Raw genomic sequence first — 20609 nt, forward strand, 5'->3', positions numbered from 1 at the left:
AATCCCAGCTACTTGGGAGGTTGAGGCAGGAGAATCACTTGAATCCAGGAGGCGGAGATTGCAGTGAGCGGAGGTTGCAGCAAGCCGAGATCGTGTCTCTGCACTCCAGCCTGGGCGACAGGGTGAAACTCCGTCTCAAAAAAAAAAAAAAATTGTTTGTACAGTAGCACACAACTGTAGTCCCAGCTACTCAGGAGGCTGAGGTGGGAGGATCACTTGAGCCCAGGAGGTCGAGGCTACAGTGAGCTATGACGGTGCCACTGCACTTTGGCCTGGGTGACAGAGTACGACCCCATCTCTCTTTTTTGGGGGGTGGGGGGATTGAGTTTTGCTCTTATCACCCAGGCTGGAGTACAATAGCACGATCTTGGCTCACTACAACCTTTGCCTCCCAGGTTCAAGCGATTCTCCTGCCTCAGCCTCCCAAGTAGCTAGCTACATAGCTGGGCATGGTGGCGCACACCTGTAGTCCCAGCTACTCGGGAGGTTGAGGCAGGAAAATCGCTTGAACCTGGGAGGCAGAGGTTGCAGATATTTTTGTCATAGCAGCCTTAATTTTTTTTTTTTTAAACAGAGTCTTGCTCTGTCACCCAGGCTGGAATGCAGTGGTGCAATCAAAGCTCACTATAGCCTTGAACTTAGAGACGGGGTTTTACCATGTTGGCCAGGCTGGTCGCAAACTCCTGACCTCAAGTGATCCATCTGCCTTGTCTTTCTGTGCACAATGGGTGTGTATCTGTGACTAAGTTCTTTTTTTCTTTTGAGACAGGATCTCACTTTGTTGCCCAGGCTGGAGTACAGTAGTGCAATCTTGGTTCACTACGGCCTCAAACTCCCTAGGCTCAGGCGATCCTCCTGGCTCAGCCTCCTGAGTAAGCTGGGACTACAGGTGCGTGCCACCACACCCAGCTATAATTTTTGTAGCTTTTGGTTGACACGGAGTTTCGCCATGTTTCCCAGTCTGGTCTCGAACTCCTGAGCTCAAGTGATCCTCCCACCTCGGCCTCTCAAAGTGCTGGGATTATAGACATGAGCCACTGTGCCCGGCCTGGGACTATGATCCGGCTGTAGGACTCCCTATCTCTCCATGTCTGCCGTCTCTGGCTGTTCTGGACTCGGTCTGTCTGTGCTGGTGACTTCCTGAGTGTGTAACTGTCCGTGTCTGTCTGTCTGTCCCTGTGCCTGTACTTTGTGCTCTTTGTCCCCGTCCCTGGCACCCCCACCATCCACTTTACAGGTGGCTCCCTCTGGTGGTCCACCAGTGACCATCCAGGCCAAATGGACCAAGGGAAAGAAGAGTTAAGAGACGGTGAGGCATTTTATTAATAGACAGACTGTGAATCTTGGCTGCTGCGGAGCTGGGAAGGAGAGACGAGGGCCCAGGCACAATATCGGGGACCAGACACAGTCCAGCCTGGCAGGGACGGACCTGGGGGTCTGCCTTCCCAGGCTGACCACTTATTGCCCACCCATCCCCAACATAATTAGCAGGCAGGATGCCTGGGTTTCTCACAGGGGGTGGGGGCAGGGCCTCTGTCCTGGGACGTCACCCGTTAGACTTCCTCTCTCAGCCACACAGGAAGCTGAGCCGGCTTGGGGCCCAGCAAACACAGGCCCCCAGGACCCCTGGGGAGAGGGCCCCGCTGGGCTGGCCCTGCAGGGACCATGGAATCCAGAGCTGAGTAAGAGTCTCCCCATCCCTCATTCTCTGGTACAAGATTCCCAGGCCAGGCCCGAGCCGGGGCAGAGGGGAGCTGGGGCTGGAGCAGGCCCGGGAGGTGCAGTGACCTGCAGGGGCAGGTGGTTGGAATCAGATACTCCACGGGCCTCCGCTATGACCTCCACTCTGGGACAGGCCACTCTCGGTCCCCTCCTGTCTCTCTCTCTATATTCAGCTCCTGTGATTATGTCTGTAGCTCTGTGGATGCATGTACCCCTCTGAGCTTTGTCCTCAGTATGTCTGACTGATGGCTTCAGGGGGGCACGGGGGGGCGATCAGGGCAGAGGGGAGGCTGGGTGTTCATATGAGTGGGTGATCGTGTGTGACTTGTGTCAGTGTGAGGGTGAAGTGCTGGGGTGCCCCATGGCAGAGACTGTGTGTGCAACTGGGCAGGACAGTGTGTCTGCAGCTGATCTCCCTCTAGATCTCCCTGTCTCTCTCCTTGAGCCCAAGGCTGCATCTTCTGCTTGATATGGGGGCAGGGGAGGAAAGCAGAGATCACAGGGCTTACAGTAAGTACCTAGGTATCCTGCCCTCCTTCCTCTGATGAGACATGTGGGATCAGCCACCAGGGTTCTATGGGGTCTGACACACAGAGACACATAGACAGCCCACGAGGATCCCACGCAGTTACCCAGCGACACTCATAGCTGTACAGGAAAATACAGACGTCATTCACTTGCTCGGGCACACACACTCACATCTATACAAGAAAATACAGATGTCATGGCTAGATGCAGTGGCTCATGCCTGTAATCCCAGCACTTTGGGAGGTCAAGGTGGGCAGATCGCCTGAGGTCAGGAGTTCGAGACCAGCCTGGCCAATATGGTGAAACCCTGTCTCTACTAAAAACACAAAAATTAACTTGGCATAATGGTAGGCACCTGTAATCTCAGCTACAGGGAGGCTGAGGCAGGAGAATCACTTGAATCTCCTGGGTGGGGCGGAGGTTGCAGTGAGCCAAGATTGTGTCACTGCACCCCAGCCTGGGTGATAAGAGCAAAACTCCATCCCAAAAAAATTACATAGATAGACAGATAGATACATAGATAGATACATAGATACATAGATACATAGATACATAGATAGATGTCATTCACTTAGCTTTAGACTGCACAGGCTGTCCTTTATATCCATGCAGTCCCACCCCACAGATATAGGGGACAGTCTGGTCTTTTCAGGCAGACAGCAGACAGGATCACACACACACTGCCTGCTCACACAAGCCACGCACTCAGCCACACACAATCACACACAGCCACACACACACGGTCACACTTTCTCACTCCATCCTGTACTTGTGTTCACCATTAACACTGCTGCACACACAGCCTCACACAACCACACACTCACAGCCACAAAGCCCCAGAGTCATGCACATGCCGATGCACCTTGTGGCACAGGCACACACAACCACGCTTGTGTGCAAAGTGGCAGACATAACCACACAGGCCTAGAAGCAAGTCTCTGGACCACTTCTGCATCCCACAGAGGGGGCGCCCCTGCCGTGTTTGATTGGTTCTTCGAAGCGGCCTGCCCCACCTCCCTGAAGGAGGGTGAGTTGGGAGCCTGGGAGTGAGGGAGTGGGAGGGGAGGGTGGGCCTGGGTCACTGAACTTAGAGGCCTGCTCTCTTCTATAGATCCCCCCATCCTGCGGCAGTTCCCTCCAGACTTCAGGGACCAGGTATTCAAGCTGGCTCCTTGCTCCCCCAGGGCCAGGGCTGGTCCCCCAGGGGGGAGGGGACTCTGTTTCTTGGACCTGGAGCCTAGGGAGGCGGTGCCCAATGTCAGTGGCCAAGCAGTCTGCGCTTTTCTTCACCTCCAGGAAGCTATGCAGATGGTGCCTAAATTCTGCTTCCCTTTTGATGTGGAAAGGTACGGAAGGGCGGGGAGATCCAAGGACTCAGGGACTCAGATCTCTCAGGGGCCCCAAGGACTCAACACCTAGACACTCAGACATCTGGAAGCCCATACCCTCGAGGACCCTGAGACTCAAAGACTCCAGCGCTCAGTAGCCCTGAGAACTAGGGACCTATATGTATTAGTATCCGGGGATTCAGACACTCAGGGACCCAGAGATCCAGCGACTCAGGAACCCAGGGACCCAGGGACTCAAGAACCTAGGAACCCAGGGACCCAGGAGCTCAGGGACCCAGGGACTCAGGGACTCAGGGACTCAGGAACACAGAGATTCAGGGACTCAGGAATCCAGGGACTCAGCGACTCAGGGACTCAGGGACCCAGGGACTCAGACACATAGAGATTCAGGGACTCAGGGACTCAGGGACTCAGGGACCCAGGGACCCAGGGACTCAGGGACTCGGGGACTCAAGGATTCAGGGACTCAGGGACTCAGGGACTCAAGGATTCAGGGACTCAGGGACACAGGGATCCAGGGACTCAGGGATTAAGGGATCCAAGACTCAGGAACCCAAAGACTCAGAAACTCAGGGACCCAGGGACTTACGAACCCAGGGACCCAGGGACTCAGGGACACAGGGACACAGAGACTCAGGGACACAGGGACCCAAGGACCCAGAGACTCAGGGATTCAGGGACACAAGGATTCAGGGACTTAGGAACCCAAAGACTCAGAAACTCAGGGACCCAGGGACTCAGGAACCCAGGGACCCAGGGACGCAGGGACTCAGGGACCCAAGGACCCAGGGACCCAGGGACCCAGGGACTCAGGGATCCAGGGATCCAGGGACCCAGAGATCCAGAAACCCAGAGATCCAGGGACTCAGGGACTCAGGAACCCAGGGACCTAGGGACTCAAGGACCCAGGGACTCAGGGACCCAGAGATCCAGGGACCCAGAGATTCAGGGACTCAGGGACCCAGAGATCCAGGGACTTAGGGACTCAGAGATCCAGGGACCCAGAGATTCAGGGACCCAGGCTTGCAGGGATCCTGACTAGAGACCCATACACTCAAGATCCCAGGAACTTTGTTGGGCAGGGGGGAACATCCTCAGACAGCTGGGATGTCCAGGTCTCTCTAACAGCCCTTCCCACTCCAGGGAGCCCCCCAGCCCCGTCGTGCAGCATTTCACCTTCGCCCTCACAGACCTTGCCGGCAACCGCAGATTTGGTTTCTGCCGCCTGCGGGCGGGTACCCAGAGCTGTCTCTGCATCCTCAGGTGCGGGATATGGGGGTTGGATGCGGGGGGGATGGGAAAGGCCGAGGCCTGGGGACACTTCGTGGAACCTGTCTCCTCTCTCCACAGCCACTTGCCCTGGTTCGAGGTGTTTTACAAGCTACTGAACACAGTGGGAGACCTCCTAGCTCAGGACCAGGTGAGACCAGCCCCTCTCTCACTCCTGTGGGAGTCCCAGCCCCCACCCCCCAACCTCCCAACCCCTCCCTTTCAGATCTCCCAGGCCTGGCAGGGCACACTGTGTCACACCTGTAGTCCCAGCATTTTGGGAGGCTGAGGTGGGAGAATCGCTTGAGCCCGGGAGTTTGAGACCAGCTGGGCAACATAGTGAGAACCCTGCCTCTACAAAATCTTTTAAAAAATTCGCTGAGTTCAGTGGCTCACACCTGTAATCCCAGCACTTTGGGAGGAAGAGGCGAGCAGATCACCTGAGGTCAGGAGTTCGAGACCAGCCTGACCAAGATGGTGAAACCCCGTCTCTACAAAAATACCAAAAAAAAAAATTAGCCGGGTGTGGTGGCACATGCCCGTAATCCCAGCTGCTCATAGACTGAGGCAGGAGAATCGCTTGAACCCGGGAGGCAGAAGTTGCAGTGAGCCGAGATCATGCCATTGCACTCCAGCTTGGGCAACAAGAGCGAAACTCTGTCTCAAAAAAAAAAAAAAAAGAGGCCGGGCGTGGTGGCTCAAGCCTGTAATCCCAGCACTTTGGGAGGCCAAGACGGGCGGATCACGAGGTCAGGAGATCGAGACCATCCTGGCTAATACGGTGAAACCCTGTCTCTACTAAAAAGTACAAAACAAAAACTAGCCAGGCGAGGTGGCGGGTGCCTGTAGTCCCAGCTACTCGGGAGGCTGAGGCAGGAGAATGGCGTAAACCCAGGCAGCGGAGCTTGCAGTGAGCTGAGATCTGGCCACTGCACTCCAGCCTGGGCGACAGAGCAAGACTCCGTCTCAAAAAAAAAAAAAAAAGAAAAGAAAAATAAAAGAAAAATTAGCCAGACGTGGTGGCGCACACCTGTGGTCCCAGCTACTCAGGAGAGCAAGGTGGGAGGATCACCTGAGCCCAGGAGTTCGAAGCTATGGTGAGCTATGATCACAGCACTGCACTCCAGCCTGGGACACAGAGCAAGACCCTGGCCCACCAGCCAGGCTAATTCTTTTTTTGTACTTTATAACAGAGACGTGGTTTCACCATGTTGGCCAGGCTGGTCACGGGCTCCTGGCCTCGGGTGATCCGCATGCCTCAGCCTCCCAAAGGGTTGGGATTACAGGCGTGAGCCACCGCGCCCGGCCTACAAGAAAACATTTAAATTAAAAAATTTTAGGGGCCGGGCGCGGTGGCTCAAACCTGTAATCCCAGCACTTTGGGAGGCCGAGACGGGCGGATCACGAGGTCAGGAGATCGAGACCATCCTGGCTAATACGGTGAAACCCTGTCTCTACTTAAAAATACAAAAAACTAGACGGGCGACGAGGCGGGCGCCTGTAGTCCCAGCTACTCGGGAGGCTGAGGCAGGAGAATGGCATAAACCCGGGAGGCAGAGCTTGCAGTGAGCTGAGATCCGGCCACTGCACTCCAGCCTGGGTGGCAGAGCAAGACTCCATCTCAAAAAAAAAAAAAAAAAAAAAAAAAAAAATTTTAAAAGCCGGACGCGGTGGCTCACGCCTGTAATTGTAGCCATTTGAGAGGCCGAAGCAGGAGGATCCCTTGAGCCCAGGACTTCAAGACCAGCCTGGGCGGGTCTCTATTAGAGACCTCTCTAATAGATACCTTGTCTCTATTACTATTATTGTTAAATTTCTTTTAAAGAAAGAAAAAAAAAAAAAACCTCCCAGGCCTGACCTGAGCCCTTGGCCCCTCCCAGACCACTCAAGCTTACTCAGAGCCCTCGGAATCCCCAATCCCCACATCTGGCTCAGCCACCCCCGCCCCTCCACATCCCACCCAGGTCTCCGAAGCAGAGGAACTTCTTCAAAATCTGTTTCAGCAGTCCCTGTCTGGGCCCCAGGCCTCAGTGGGGCTGGAGCTGGTGAGTAGCTCCCATTCCCTGGACGCTGGACCTTAGGTGGATGGGAAGGCTGCGCCCCAGCCCTGATAACCACAGAATCGTGCCTCTTCCCCAGGGCAGCGGAGTGACCGTCTCCAGCGGGCAGGGTATCCCGCCCCCTACCCCGGGAAATAGCAAACCGGTGAGCGGGGCTCGGGGACCCTGGAAGGTCGGGGGTCCAGATGAGGCCAGCCTCCTGACTGATTGATCCCCCTGACAATACCCCCACCAGCTGTCCTGCTTCGTGGCCCCGGACTCCGGCCGCCTGCCATCCATCCCTGAGAACGTGAGTGGGGACCCGGGAGGGGTCTCTGGGGATGGGAACAGGTCCCGAAACCCGGACCTGGGATGCAAGATCCAGAGGCCAGTCCACGCCCAGCGCACCTCTCTGATCCTCAGAGGAACCTAACGGAGCTGGTGGTGGCCGTGACTGACGAGAACATCGTGGCGCTGTTCGCGGCGCTCCTGGCGGAGAGAAGAGTCCTGCTCACCGCCAGCAAACTCAGCACAGTGAGGCGGGGCCCGCCGGGCCGGGGTGGGAGCAGGGTCTGGCTCCGCCCCTGGGGGCGGGACAACGGGGCTGATTCCTGGCTCTAACCCGACTGCGCGAGACCTGAGGGCGAAGCCCTGGCCCCGCCCCTTCGAAGGTCTCGGAGAGTTGAATTCTGGCCCCGCCCTCGTGGGAGGGGGCTGCGTTCAGCTCCTCCTTTTTGGGAGTACTGTGCTCAGGCTGCACCTACTATGGGCCATAACAGGTCTGGCTCCACCCCTCCGGACCCTCAGGCACACTGAGAACTAGGGACCTATACACATGGGGACACAGGGACCCAGGGACTCAGGGACTCAGAGATCCAGGGACCCAGGGACCCGAATACCGAGGGACCTAGGAACACAGGGACTCAGATAACAACTAGAAACCCATACTCCCAGGGACCCCGAGACCCAGGGTCGAAGGCAGAGGTGGAGACTGGCTCCACCCCTAGGGGCGGGGCCACATGATTGCATTCCAGCTCCACCTCTTTGGGTGGGGTTAGGTCGTGGCTCCACCCCTAGGGGCGGGACAAGGGCGGGCTACATCATAGCTCCACCTATTTCGGGGTGGAGCGCGTGGAGGCTCAGTCCTTGCTCCACCTGTATGCGGGAAGACTCAGGGGTGTTGCCTATTAACTGCGCCCCTTAGAGAGAGGGATCAGCACAGGATGAGTCCTGGCTTCACCTGCTTAAAGCACTGTTAAGTAGCCAAATTCGTGGTCTCCACATGATTTCTAAAGGGGTTCGAGTTGTTACTTATTACCCAGCAGTGGATGGGAAGGGGGAACAGGAGACTGGGGACGTGGGAAATGCAGCTGAAAAAGACCCCCGCGCTAGAGGGTCCGGGCTATGATTTCACGCCCCGCCATCGCCCCCCAGCTGACCTCGTGCGTCCACGCGTCCTGCGCGCTCCTGTACCCCATGCGCTGGGAGCACGTGCTGATCCCCACGCTGCCCCCACACCTGCTGGACTACTGCTGGTGAGCGAGGGAAGCTGGGAGGGGCAGGGCCTGGGGGCAGGCCCTGGAGGCGGTGCCTGCATGACCCCGTCCCCTCGGTCCGCAGCGCGCCCATGCCCTACCTCATTGGAGTGCACGCCAGTCTCGCCGAGGTGAGCGCGTATCCACCCAGACGGCGGGGATGTGAGGGTTCCCCCTCCCTCTACATCCCCAGATGCCCTCCTCTGCCAAGGACTCTCGGACTCTGAGCGGCCGGCCCCGCTTTTCCGCAGAGAGTACGAGAAAAAGCTCTGGAGGACGTCGTGGTGCTGAACGTCGACGCCAATACCTTGGAGACAACATTTAACGATGTGCAGGCGCTGCCTCCAGACGTGGTCAGTGTCGCCCCTCCCACCTTCCTGCCCCGGGAGGCGAGGGCCCCACACCTGCCCACTCAGGGCCACTCCCTTGTGCTTCAGGTGTCCCTGCTGAGGCTCCGACTCAGGAAGGTCGCCCTGGCCCCCGGGGAAGGGGTGTCCCGTCTCTTCCTCAAAGCCCAGGCCCTGCTCTTCGGGGGCTACCGCGATGCACTCGTCTGCAGCCCGGTGAGCAGCGGGGTCGTTGCGGGAGCGGTCTCTGGGTTCCTGAATGAATCATAATATAATGATAGGTACGGTAGGTGGCCTGACGCAGTGGCTCACGCCTGTAATCCCAACACTTGGCCGAGATGGGAGAATTGCTTGAGCCCAGAAGTTCAAGACCAGCCTGAGCAACACAGTGAGACCCCCCCCCCATCTGTTGTTGTTTGTTTGTTTGTTTTTGAGACAGAGTTTCACTCTGTCGCCCAGGCTGGAGAGCAGTGGCCTGATCTCGGCTGACTGCAACCTCCACCTCTGGGGTTCAAGCGATTCTCCCGCCTCAGACTCCCGAATAACTGGGACTACAGGTGCGCACCACCACGCCCAGCTAATTTTTGTAGTTTTAGTAAAAATGGGGTTTCTCCATGTTGGCCAGGCTGGTCTCGAACTCCTGACCTCAGGCGATCTGCCCACATTGGGCTCCCAAAGTTCTGGAATTACAGGTGTGAGCCACCATGCCCGGCCACCGTCTCTATTTTTTTAATTAAAAAAATAATGATAGGTAGCATTAATGGAGTGCTTACTTTGTGCCTCTGTTTGCCCCTCTGTAAAATGGGACCCTGATAGTGACACCCAAAAGGATATTAGAATCAGTGAATCAGCATCTTCCCAGCACTTTGAATCATACTTGGCATACAGCAAGCACTCAATAAATGCTAGCTCCTACTGCTGCTATTATCTCATTTAATGCTCATGACATTTTGAGATGGATACTGCAATAGTCCCATTTTCCATATGAGGAAACCAAGGCTTTGGAGAAGTCCCACAGTGGGTGAATGTTGAAGCCAGGGCCTTGATCTCTGAAGCGCCCTCCCCTGTTTTTCACAACCAAGCTATAAAATCGTTGGGGCAGGGGATCCCAGTATCACTTGAGCATCTGACGTTCTTGTCATCTCTGCATCCCAAATCTGCACACAGACCACCCACTTCCTCTGTCTCCGCCCTGGTCTGGACCCTGTCGTTGTTTGCCTAAATTTAATGCACTGATCTCTCCCCTGGGACTCCTCCGCAAGCAGCTTTCTTCTTTCTTTTTTTTTTTTTTTTTTTTTTGAGACAGAGTCTTGCTGTCTTGCCCAGTCTGGAGTGCAGTGGCACAATCTCAGCTCACTGCAACCTCCGCCTCCCAGGTTCAAGCAATTCTCCTGCCTCAGCCTCCCGAATAGCTGAGATTACAGGCATGCGCCACCACACTGGCTAATTTTTGTATTTTTAGTACAGATGGGGTTTCACCATGTTGGCCAGGCTGGTCTCAAACTCCAGACCTCAGGTGACCCACCCACCTCGTCCTCCCAGAGTGCTGGAATTACAGGTGTGATCCACCGCACCTGGCCCCCTGCAAGCAGGTTTCTGCTTTATCTCCCAGAGTCTGTCCTCCCCGCAGTGACCAGAGGTCACCTGTGAACACCTGAGTCAGATCATTTCCCTCCCCTGCCCACAGCCCTGCAGGTCTTCCATCTTACTCAAGATAAACACTTAAATCAGCCGGGTGGGTGACTCACTCTGTAATCCCTGCACTTTGAGAGGCCAAGGTGGGTGGATTGCTTGAGCCCAAGAGTTCGGACCAGCATGGGAAACATAGTGAGACCCCGTCTCTACAAAAACTGCAAAAATTAGCCGGGCATAGTGGCGTGCACCTGTAGTCCCAGCGACTTAAGAGGCTGAGGTGGGAGGATCGCTTGAGCTCAGGAGGTAGAGGTTGCAGTGAACCAAGATCACACCACTGCACTCCAGCATGGGTGACAGAGTGAGACCCTAACTCAAAAAAATAAATGAAAAAAAAAAAAAAAAAAAAAAAAAAAACAGGGCCGGGCACGGTGGCTCACACCTGTAATCCCAGCACTTTGGGAGGCTGAGGCAGTTGGATCACGAGGTCTAGAGATCGAGACCATCCTGGCCAACATGGTGAAACCCTGTCTCGACTAAAAATACAAAAATTAGCCGGGAGTGGTGGCGCGTGCCTGTAGTCCCAGCTCCTCAGGAGGCTGAGGCAGGAGAATCACTTGAACCCTGGAGGCGGAGGTTGCAGTGAGCTGAGATTGCACCACTGCATCCCAGCCAGGCGACAGAGTGAGACTCTGTCTCAAAAAACAAAACAAACAAAAAAACAAACAACAACAAAACAGCTTAAGTCCTCCCTGCCATCCATGAGGCCCCACACAGGGTCAGACACACAGCAAGTGCCTAATCAATGTTTGCTACATAAATATATAGTAGAATGAGGGAGGGCCAGGAACACCCCAGGGAGCTCAGAACTCCAACGCTTCTTCCAGGGCCAGCCAGTGACCTTCAATGAGGAAGCCTTCTTGGCCCAGAAGCCTGGGGCACCTCTGCAGGCCTTCCACCAGCGGGCTGTGCACCTGCAGCTGTTCAAACAGGTATGCCAGAGCCCTGAGGGTCCAGCTGGGGCTGGAGGTGGACTGCTGAGACCCCAAGGGCTTGTCTGAACTGGCAGGGTTGAGGGCAGACTCCTGGGTCCCTGAGGGTATGGCTGTAGACAGTCCAGCAGGATTCCTTACTCCAGGGTTCCCAAGTGGGGAAGGACTGAACTCCTGGATTCCTAAAGATGGGAGCCCCCGGCTGTCACGGTGGCTCATGCCTGTAATCCCAGCACTTTGGGAGGCCGAGGCAGGCGGATCACAAGGTCAGGAGTTCAAGACCAGCCTGACCAACATGGTGAAACCCGATCTCTACTAAAAATAAAAAGAATTAGCTGGGTGTGATGGGTTGCGCCTGTAATTCCAGCTCAGGAGGCTGAGGCAGGAGAATCACATGAACCCGGGAGGCAGAGGTTGCAGTGAGCCGAGATCATGCCACTGCACTCCAGCCTGGATGACAGAGCAAGACTCTGTCTCTAAGAAAACAAAACAAAACAAAAACATGGGAGCCCCTAACTCCTGGGTTCCTGGAGGACAAGACCTACTCCTAGGTCCCTGAGAGAAATCAGAGTGGAACCAAATTCCCAGGTCCCTAAGCAGGTATCTTTCGGGACTGGGGTGGTGGCCCGAGCTGGACTCCAGAGGGGACGGGTCCTGACTGTGAAATCCCAGGATTTCCTGAGTCCTAGGGATATGGGGGGAGGGGTGGCAGGTGGGGCTGGACTGCTAGGCCCCTGGGAGAAGGTAGTTTGGACCACAAGATCCCTAAAGATGGGTCAACCTACTCTTGGCTCACTGAGAGCGGGTGGGTAGGTCTAGAGGAGGCAGAAATCAATTTCTGGGTCCCTGAAAGGGGCGGGGCTTGGTCCCTGGGGACAGGTCCTGACTTGGGGAGAGAGAAGAAGGTGGGATCTCAGGTTCCTAAAGTGGGCTCTGGTCTAGGGGCAGTGGCTCACGCCTATAATCTCAGCACTTTGGGAGCCCAAGGCAGGCAGATTACCTGAGATCAGGAGTTCAAAACCAGCCTGGCCAACACAGGGAAACCCTGTCTCTACAAACAATATAAAAGTTAGCTGGGCACGGTAGTGCACCCCTGTAATCCCAGTTATTTGGGAGGTTGAGGCAGGAGAATCACTTAAACCAGGGAGGCAGAGCTTGCAGTGAGCTGAGATCTTGCCACTGCACTCCAGCCTGGGTGACAGAGTGAGACTTCATCTCAAAAAAAAAAATAAAAAATAAAGTGGGCTCCAGTTTCCCAGGTGCTTGGGGGTGGGCAGGTTGGAGGCCAGAGATGGCTCCTACATCTTGATAGCAGGCAGGCTGCGAAGTGCTGGCATTCAGATGTGTCTCCTGCTGCTTCTGATTTCCTGTCCCCCACTCCAGTTCATCGAAGCCCGACTGGAGAAGCTCAACAATGGGGAGGGCTTCTCAGATCAATTCGAGCAGGAGATCACCAGCTGCGGTGCCTCCTCAGGTGAGCCCTGAGTCCAGCCCCTGGGGCCCCCCCACCCACCAGCACCCCCAGCCTCAGCCAGCCTTTGGTGACCACCACATTTCTCCTTACCCCAGGGACCGTTCGATCCTATCAGCTCTGGGCAGACAATCTAAAGGTAAGACCATCAAAACAATAGGCCTTGGCTTAGGCCTAACACATTGGGAGGTGGAGACAGGATTGCTGAGACCAGAAGTTTGAGATCAGCCAGGGCAACATGGCGAAACCCTATCTCTACTAAATTAAAAAAAAAAAAAAAAAAAAAAAAAGCAAAAATTCGCTAGGTGTGGCTGTAGTCCCAGCTACTCGGGAGGCTAACGTGGAAGGATGGCTTGAGCCCCAGGAGGTGGAGGTTGTAGTGAGCTGAGATCATGCCACTGCACTCCAGCCTGGGTGACAGAGCAAGACCCTGTTTCAAAAACCGCTTTTTGGCTGGGCACGGTGGCTCGCGCCTTAATCCCAGCACTTTGGGAGGCCGAGGGAGGCGAATTGCCTGGGATCAGGAGTTTGAGGCTGAGGCGGGCAGATCACAAGGTCAGGAGATCAAGACCATCCTGGGCAACATGATGAAATGCTATCTCTACTAAAAATACAAAAATTAGTCGGGCGTGGTGGCAGGCAACTGTAGTCCCAGCTACTCGGGAAGTGGAGGCAGGAGAATCGCTTGAACCCAGGACGCGGAGGTTGCAGTGAGCCAAGATGGCACCACTGCACTCCAGCCTGGGTGACAGAGTGAGACTGCATTTCAGCAAAAACAAACAAACAAAAAAAACCTCTGTTCTTTGAGACTCCATCTCAAGAAACAAAAACAAACAAACAAAAAACACTTAAGTGTGTCTCACTGGCTTAATTTAATTCCACAACAGTCAGCAGGTAGGGTCATGACTACGATCATGTTCATTTATAGAGGTAAAAAAATGGAGATTCAGAGAGGGAAAGGGGCTTGATCAGCATCACACAACCTGGGATGGGGAGGTGGGATCTGGCCCTAGCCCCTCCCCCTTGGTGTCTCCTCTCCTGCAGAAAGGTGGTGGTGCCCTCCTGCACTCAGTCAAGGCCAAGACCCAACCAGCAGTCAAGAACATGTACCGCTCGGTGAGGATGAGCTGGACAGGCCACTCTTGCTGGGGTGATGAGGGAGAGGGGACAGAGGACACTTTGTCCTCCCAAGGATGGAGTATTTTGACCCTGGCAGACACTTTAAACACAAATGATTTAATCAGAACTGAATTAGCAGTTAAACCCTTAACAACTCTTCCCCCTTTTATTTTTTTATTTATTATCCTCATTTTTGTTGGAATCCTACCCCCCAACCCCCCTGTAAAATTGACAGCCAAGATTCACTGGCAAACATTCTTTGTCCTTGGATGCCACAATTCCAGGTTCTGCCATTTTTCTCCCAAGCTCAGAAGTTTCCTGGGGCCAGTTTTTGCAGCTCAAAATTGTCCATGCGATTTTATTCTTCACCGCTTTGAGACAGGAACACCTTGCCCTGTTGTTTTGCCATTCCCCATTTTATTTGGGGATGACTTCCTCCAGGAATACTAATTTTATATTAGTCAAAGGGGTGATAGTTTGCATTGACTTCTTAGGTGGTGTATGGCGGGTGGTGAACATATTTGAGACATGCAGATGGCAAAATAAAGCTGTCTTAGGGGACAGAAGGCTGAGCTCTCAAATGCCCAGGATCCCACCACCCTCGGGTAATTCTCTCTCCACTGCTTTATAGGCCAAGAGTGGCTTGAAGGGGGTGCAGAGCCTTCTAATGTATAAGGTAAGACCAACCAGCCGGGTGCAGTGGCTCACCCCTGTAATCCTGGCACTTTGGGAGGCCGAGGCAGGAGGACCACTTGAGTCCAGGAGTTTGAGACCAGCTTGGGTAATATAGAGGTATAAATTTTAAATTTTAAAATTTTAAATTTATTTTAAATTTTAAATTTTAAAATTTTAAATTTATTTTAAATTTTAAGTTTTTTTTAAATTTAAAAAAATTTTTAAATTAGCTGAGTATGGATTGCTTGAGTCCAGAAGGTGGAGGTTGCAGTAAGCTGAGATAGCACCACTGCACACCAGAGTGGGTGACAGAGAAAGACCCTGTTTCAAAAAAAAGAAGACTGTGGCTGGGCGCAGTGGCACACTCCTGTAACCCTAGCACTTTGGGAGGCCAAGGAGGGCCGATGGCTTGAGGTCAGGAGTTTGAGACCAGCCTGCCCAACATAGAGAAATCCTGTCTCTACTAAAAAAAATACAAAAATTAGCCAGCCGTGGTGGTGGGCACCTGTAATCCTAGCTACTCGGGAGGCTGAGGCATGAGTATTGCTGGAACCCAGGAGGTAGAGGGCAGTGAACCGGGATCGTGCCACTGCACTCCAGCCTGGGTGATAGAGGGAAACTCTGTCTCAAAAAAAAAAAAGAAGAAGAAGAAGACTGGCTGGGTGCGGTGGCTCACGCCTGTAATCCCAGCACTTTGGGAGGCCGAGGCAGGTGGATCACTTGAGATCAGCAGTTTGACACCAGCCTGACCAACATGGTGAAACCCCATCTCTACTAAAAATACAGAATTAGCTGGGCATGGTAGTGTATGCCTGTAATTCCAGCTACTTGGGAAGCTGAGGCACGAGAATCGCTTGAACCCAGGAGGCAGAGGTTACAGTGAGCCAAGATTGCACCACGCACTCCACCCTGGGCAACATGAGTAAAGCTTCATTTAAAAAAAAAAAAAAAAAAGACTAACTAAAGACCAATGGTAGGGGGTGATGGGGAGACTTCATGGCAGAGGTTCCCAGTTCATGCATTCTCTTCCTAGGATGGGGACTCTATCCTGCAGAGGGGGGGCTCTCTGAGGGCCCCAGCCCTCACCAGCCGCTCAGACCGCCTGCAGCAACGCCTCCCAATCACTCGGCACTTTGGACAGGTGAGAGCGCTCCCTTCCCCCATGCACACACCTGGAATTATCACTGAATCCTCCATCCATCCCAGTCCCCATCCAGACATCTCACCTCCTTCTTCAACTTCCCTAATATGTGGCACCCACTTCACACTCACCCTCCTTCAGCAAGCCTCAGCCCCCTGATTCTGCAGTCTCCTGAGGTCCTATCACCCCCACCCTTTGCAGAACCGGCCCCTTCGCCCCAGCAGGAGACGCCGGCTGGAAGAGGGACCTTCCGAGCCCCCAGGGGTGGGGTAAGGCTAAAAGGGAACAGCAGTGTTGCAAGTGGGAGGCCAGGACTGATGGGGAAGAGGGTCCCCAAACTCCAGAGCAGCCTGACCAGGGCTGGGGGGTCTCGGGCAAATATCTGAGTCTGCCCATCCTCACCCAGGACACCCCCTCTGAGTCCTGAGGATGAGGGGTGCCCATGGGCAGAAGAAGCTCTGGACAGCAGCTTCTTAGGGTCTGGAGAAGAACTGGATTTGCTGAGCGAGATTCTGGACAGTCTTAGCGTGGGAGCCAAGAGTGCAGGCAGCCTGAGACCGAGCCAGAGTTTAGACTGCTGTCACAGAGGAGACCTGGACAGCTGCTTCAGCCTGGTGAGAGCCTCGCCCACTCCCCCAACCCTGCCCCAAGTCTTCCCCTAATGGTCCATCCAACTTGCCAGCCCCTCTGCCATCTAAAAGCCACAACTTCCCTATCCATCCCATCTAGCCTAACATACCAAGATGGCAACCAGACGATAAGAAACTACCAGAGCCAGAGCCCCAGCCCCTGTCCCTGCCATCCCTGCAAAACACCTCATCTTTGGATGCCACCAGCTCTTCAAAGGACCCCAGGTCCCAGTTAATACCCTCAGAGTCCGACCAAGAAGTCATCTCTCCATCCCAGTCCTCAACAGCTTCTGCAGACCCAAGCAGCCGAGGGGACCCCGAACCCTCTCCTCTCACAGAGCCCCTAATTCTTCATCTCGCCCCTTCCCACAAGGCAGCTGAAGATTCTAGAACCCAGGAAAACCCCGCTTCCTGGCTCTCCACTGCACCCACTGAGCCCAGCCCTCCAGAAAGCCCCCAAATTCTGGCCCCCACAAAGCCCAACTTTGATATAGCCTGGACGTCCCAGCCCCTTGATCCTTCCTCAGACCCCAGTTCTCTGGAGGACCCCAAAGCCCCGTCTCCCAAGGCCCTGCCAGCAGAGCACACTCACCTCCAGCCACTCGAGGAACCAGGAGCCCCGAATTCCCCTGCTACACCCACCAGCAACTGGCAAAACCTCCAGCCCAGCAGCCGGCCCAGAGTCGCTGATCTTAAGAAGTGCTTTGAGGGTTAAGAATCAGGGGTCCAGGAGAGACCCCAGTCCCTCAGTAAAGCCACAAGAGTCCAAAGCTGGCTTTTTCCTGGTGAATTTCTCTGGTGCCCTCATTCTGCTCAGAAATCCATCCCACCCACCTCTGTCCCTCCAAGGGCAGCCTCTCTAACTGACTCATAGCGGGGAATTCCAGGAAGCCTCCTGGTCCTCTAGAATCCCGGCAACCTTACAGTTCCTCTCGGCATTCATCACTTCCATCTCAGCTAATGCTCCCACCAGCTCAAACACACCAATAAAGCTTTTATTACATCTTACTACTAATTTTATATACATATATAAACGTGAACAGCCCCATCCTCTCCTGACCTCAGGGGCAGAGTCTTGAAGTACCTTCTTCCCTGCTATTCTTAAGCACTGGGTGGATCTGACTGCCCAGAGAGGGCACTGCCTTTCCCCAAGGTCATACAGCAATGAAGGGAGACAGATGCAGGAGAGGGGACCTAGATGGGCAGGCAGCCCCGCACCGTCTCCTTGGAGTCCTGAGGGGCCCGGGCCTCAGCTGCATGGGAGAACTGAAAGAAAGGAGAGGGGGCTGTGGAGCCTGCAGGACACACAGAGAAAAGTTGGTTCCGCAAGCGGGGAGGTGGGTCCCGAGCCCCAGCACCCTGAGCTGCAGGCACAGCCAAGCAGAGGCAACATGCTGCACAGAGCCCACCAGGTGGGTGCCCCCAGCCTCTCCCCACAAGTCCTCCTGAGCCATCAGAGGCTGGTGTCTTGGTGGCAGCTGCAGTGTACAAGCCAGCACCCCACAGTCCTGGGCAGTGTTGGTGACTGCAGCAGGCCCCAGCGTTCAGATGAGCCGCTCTTCCGGCGGCAACTTGAGGTTGGGGGTCGGTGGCACACGGGCACCCACCTGCTCCTCGCTGCTGGGCCGGTAGGTGCCCTCCGTCTGCCGCTTCTCCCGAAGCTTCCACACCAACAGTGCCAGCCCCACAGCCAGGAGCAAGATGGCCAGGATGGAGAAGACCACAATGATAGCAGTGATGGCCCCCTGAGACTTCAGAGAGGGGACAGGTGTGAATCACCTGAGCCTGGGTAGCCTGTCCACCTCCACCTGAATTGCACCCCCCTCATCACCCCCCAACCCACAACACACACATATATCTGCCACTTTTGGTGATCTGAGCCCCACACTGGGTCTTCCTGGATCCCTACCTACCTTATCTGGGGTGCTAAGGCTCCCCCTCACCTGCCATGTCTGGGACACCCCTCACAAGCACCTGCCATGTCTGGGACTTGGGCTATTTTTTTTTTTTTTTTTTTTTGAGACAGAGTCTTGCTCTGTCACCCAGGCTGGAGTGCAGTGTCACGATCTCAGCTCTCTGCAACCTCCACCTCCTGGGCTCAAGTGATTATCCCTGCCTCAGCCTCCCGAGTAGCTGGGATTACACACATGTGCCACCCTGCCTGGCTAATTTTTTGTATTTTTAGTAGAGATGGGGTTTCACCATGTTGGCCAGGCTGGTCTCAAACTCCTGACCTCATGATCTGCCTGCCTCGGCCTCCCAAGGTGCTAGGATTACATGTGTGAACCACCGCGCCCAGCCGGGACTCCTGCTTTCATCATATCTACCAAGTCTGAGCTCCTTGCTTCCCCACCCACCTGAGAGGCATATGGAGTTCCTGAGCCCCCACATCTGACAGCTACAGTATTCCTGCCCACTCCCTCTAGGGTCTCCTAGTCTTCCTGGTCTAAGACTTCAGGTCTCTCCTACTTAGAGCTCTCCAAAGCCACCCTGACCTGCCACCTCTGGGGGAGGGGGTGTCCAGTCCTTTCTACATGCTATATGTGTGGCCCCTGGATAACATCCTTGCTGCCATCTTCCCACATATACCTCCAACTCACCAAGTTGCCATTGGAGCTGGAGCTGGTGGGTGAAGGCACAACAGTGTTATTGTCATTTGCAGAAGGGGTCAATACTGTGGAGGCTGAAGGCAGAGAATAAATCAGTCTCCATCTTTCTCTCCCATCCCCACCCATGGGCACCTGCTTTGGACATTCCCCTTCACCTCCCCCCAGCAAGTCCCAGTTCAAACTCTGCCTTTCATTTGCACAGAGACAGTGGGCGCCTTGCAGGCAGGACCTGTTTCTCGGGTGTTTGCTCCTCCGGACACCCCCCAACCCAGCCCAGCAGAGCCCAGTAGGGTGTCCGGAAGTCCAACCCTCCCCCACTCACCACCCGGCCCTGGGCCCTTAAGGATCTGGGCGGGCCTAGCTTTTCCCTGGAGTGTCTGACTCACACCTCCCCCCAGGCTCCCAAAACAAAACTAAGATTGAATGGCTGGGGTCTACACCTTCAGCCAACCGGGTCGACCGGGCTTGGCAGGCCTCCTCCCAGCTCCCAGTTCACCCAAAACACCTGCACTATGCCAGGACTCAGGTACACAGCCCTTACCTCCCACCAAGTCCTACTTAGGAGCCTCCACTACAACACACAATTCCACCTCGCTCAGGAACTCAGGTCTCCTAGACCAACTCCCAGGGTCCAAGGAAGAAACTAGAAATCTTAATCTCCCTGAGCCCTGACCCTGTAGACCCCTCCCCAAGGTATTTCTTGCCCGCTTCCCAATTCTTGACCCTCTCTGTGCCCCAGATACCCAGCGCTTCTAAGCCACGTCCTCAGTAGAGATCCAGGAATCCGGACCCCTCCCCGCAGAGCTCTCAGCTGGTACCTACTTTGCCCCCAGACTCGGCCCCAGCGGGCCAGCAGGAACGGCAGGCCCAGCACCAGGAGCAGCCCCAACCCGGGGTTCGCCATGGGCTGGGTGGCGGGTTGGCAGCGCCGAGGAAGGGGCTTCTCGCCCACGCCCCTCCTACCGCATCTCCGGCCAGGGGCACCTGCGACGGGGCACCTGGGGGCAGGAGAAGGAGAGAGGCCTGGGCATTGGGATCGGGGTCTGGACCCGGGCGCAGGCCCACAGGAGAAACAACTGGCGCCAGGGCACCCATGAGTCCCGCCCCGCCCCAGCCGCCAGAGGTCAGCGATTAAAGATTAACTCCCGGGAGCGCGTTCCTGGGCTGGGGAAAGGAAGGGGACCGGACGGGTAAGGTGGACGGGCGAGGGCGCAGGCCTAGCGGTGCGTCCTGCTTTCCTACCTGGCCCGGGCGTCTTTGACCTAGCTCAGGTTCCTGGTCCGTGCCCCTCCCTCAAACCCTCGGTCCGTCGGTCGGTCTTTGGGTCCGATCCCACCGGCTCCGCCCGCTCACGTGACCCGGAAAGTTTAGTCACTCACCTGGGAGGAGAGCGCACTTCCGGCTTGTGCACCTGAGCCTCGATAAGAGGGCGGAGCCAAGAAGGGGGCGGGGCCGCGCTGCGGGCGCACCTGTAACGGGACCCCAGTCCCTTAATGGGGATGTGGGGAGGGAGACCGCGGAAGCACGCAGGTGTGAGGGGAACCTCACACCT

General features: G+C 55.3%; 2 protein-coding genes across 2 annotated transcripts; one reads left to right on the forward strand and one right to left on the reverse strand.

The window, feature by feature from the left end:
- The first annotated feature begins 1552 nt into the window (after window positions 1–1552).
- On the forward strand, window positions 1553–17456 carry DENND1C (DENN domain containing 1C). Its single transcript, XM_010367168.2, has 23 exons — window positions 1553–1682; window positions 3213–3277; window positions 3362–3405; window positions 3547–3596; window positions 4743–4862; window positions 4950–5019; window positions 6833–6913; window positions 7008–7073; window positions 7164–7217; window positions 7331–7441; window positions 8342–8442; window positions 8528–8573; window positions 8694–8795; window positions 8880–9005; window positions 11309–11413; window positions 12797–12887; window positions 12983–13023; window positions 13929–14000; window positions 14635–14679; window positions 15712–15819; window positions 16021–16088; window positions 16226–16433; window positions 16549–17456. The coding sequence occupies exons 1-23, from the start codon at window positions 1666–1668 to the stop codon at window positions 17161–17163; spliced, it is 2406 nt and encodes an 801-aa protein (XP_010365470.1). The 5' UTR covers window positions 1553–1665; the 3' UTR covers window positions 17164–17456.
- Window positions 17447–20407, reverse strand: CRB3 (crumbs cell polarity complex component 3). The gene is made up of 5 exons (XM_010367167.2): window positions 20300–20407; window positions 19880–20055; window positions 19049–19131; window positions 18056–18199; window positions 17447–17714 (listed from the first exon to the last, which is right to left on the reverse strand). Exons 2-5 carry the CDS (start codon window positions 19959–19961, stop codon window positions 17643–17645), a joined length of 381 nt encoding a protein of 126 aa, XP_010365469.1. The 5' UTR covers window positions 19962–20055; window positions 20300–20407; the 3' UTR covers window positions 17447–17642.
- Window positions 20408–20609: the final 202 nt, after the last annotated feature.

This window comes from Rhinopithecus roxellana, chromosome 8, assembly GCF_007565055.1.
Source record: "Rhinopithecus roxellana isolate Shanxi Qingling chromosome 8, ASM756505v1, whole genome shotgun sequence".
Lineage (NCBI taxonomy): Eukaryota > Metazoa > Chordata > Mammalia > Primates > Cercopithecidae > Rhinopithecus > Rhinopithecus roxellana.

What these genes read in the sequence shown, in the direction of transcription:
- CRB3 (XM_010367167.2), bottom strand. Translation starts at nt 19,961, where the DNA reads ATGGCGAACCCCGGGTTGGGGCTGCTCCTGGTGCTGGGCCTGCCGTTC. An exon ending in CCAGCTCCAATGGCAACTTG is followed by an intron (nt 18,200 to 19,048) that starts GTGAGTTGGAGG and finishes CCCTCTCTGAAG; the next exon opens with TCTCAGGGGGCCATCACTGC. An exon ending in GGCCCAGCAGCGAGGAGCAG is followed by an intron (nt 17,715 to 18,055) that starts GTGGGTGCCCGT and finishes CCTTTCTTTCAG; the next exon opens with TTCTCCCATGCAGCTGAGGC.
- DENND1C (XM_010367168.2), top strand. An exon ending in ACCTCCTAGCTCAGGACCAG is followed by an intron (nt 5,020 to 6,832) that starts GTGAGACCAGCC and finishes CATCCCACCCAG; the next exon opens with GTCTCCGAAGCAGAGGAACT. An exon ending in CAGCTGCGGTGCCTCCTCAG is followed by an intron (nt 12,888 to 12,982) that starts GTGAGCCCTGAG and finishes TCCTTACCCCAG; the next exon opens with GGACCGTTCGATCCTATCAG.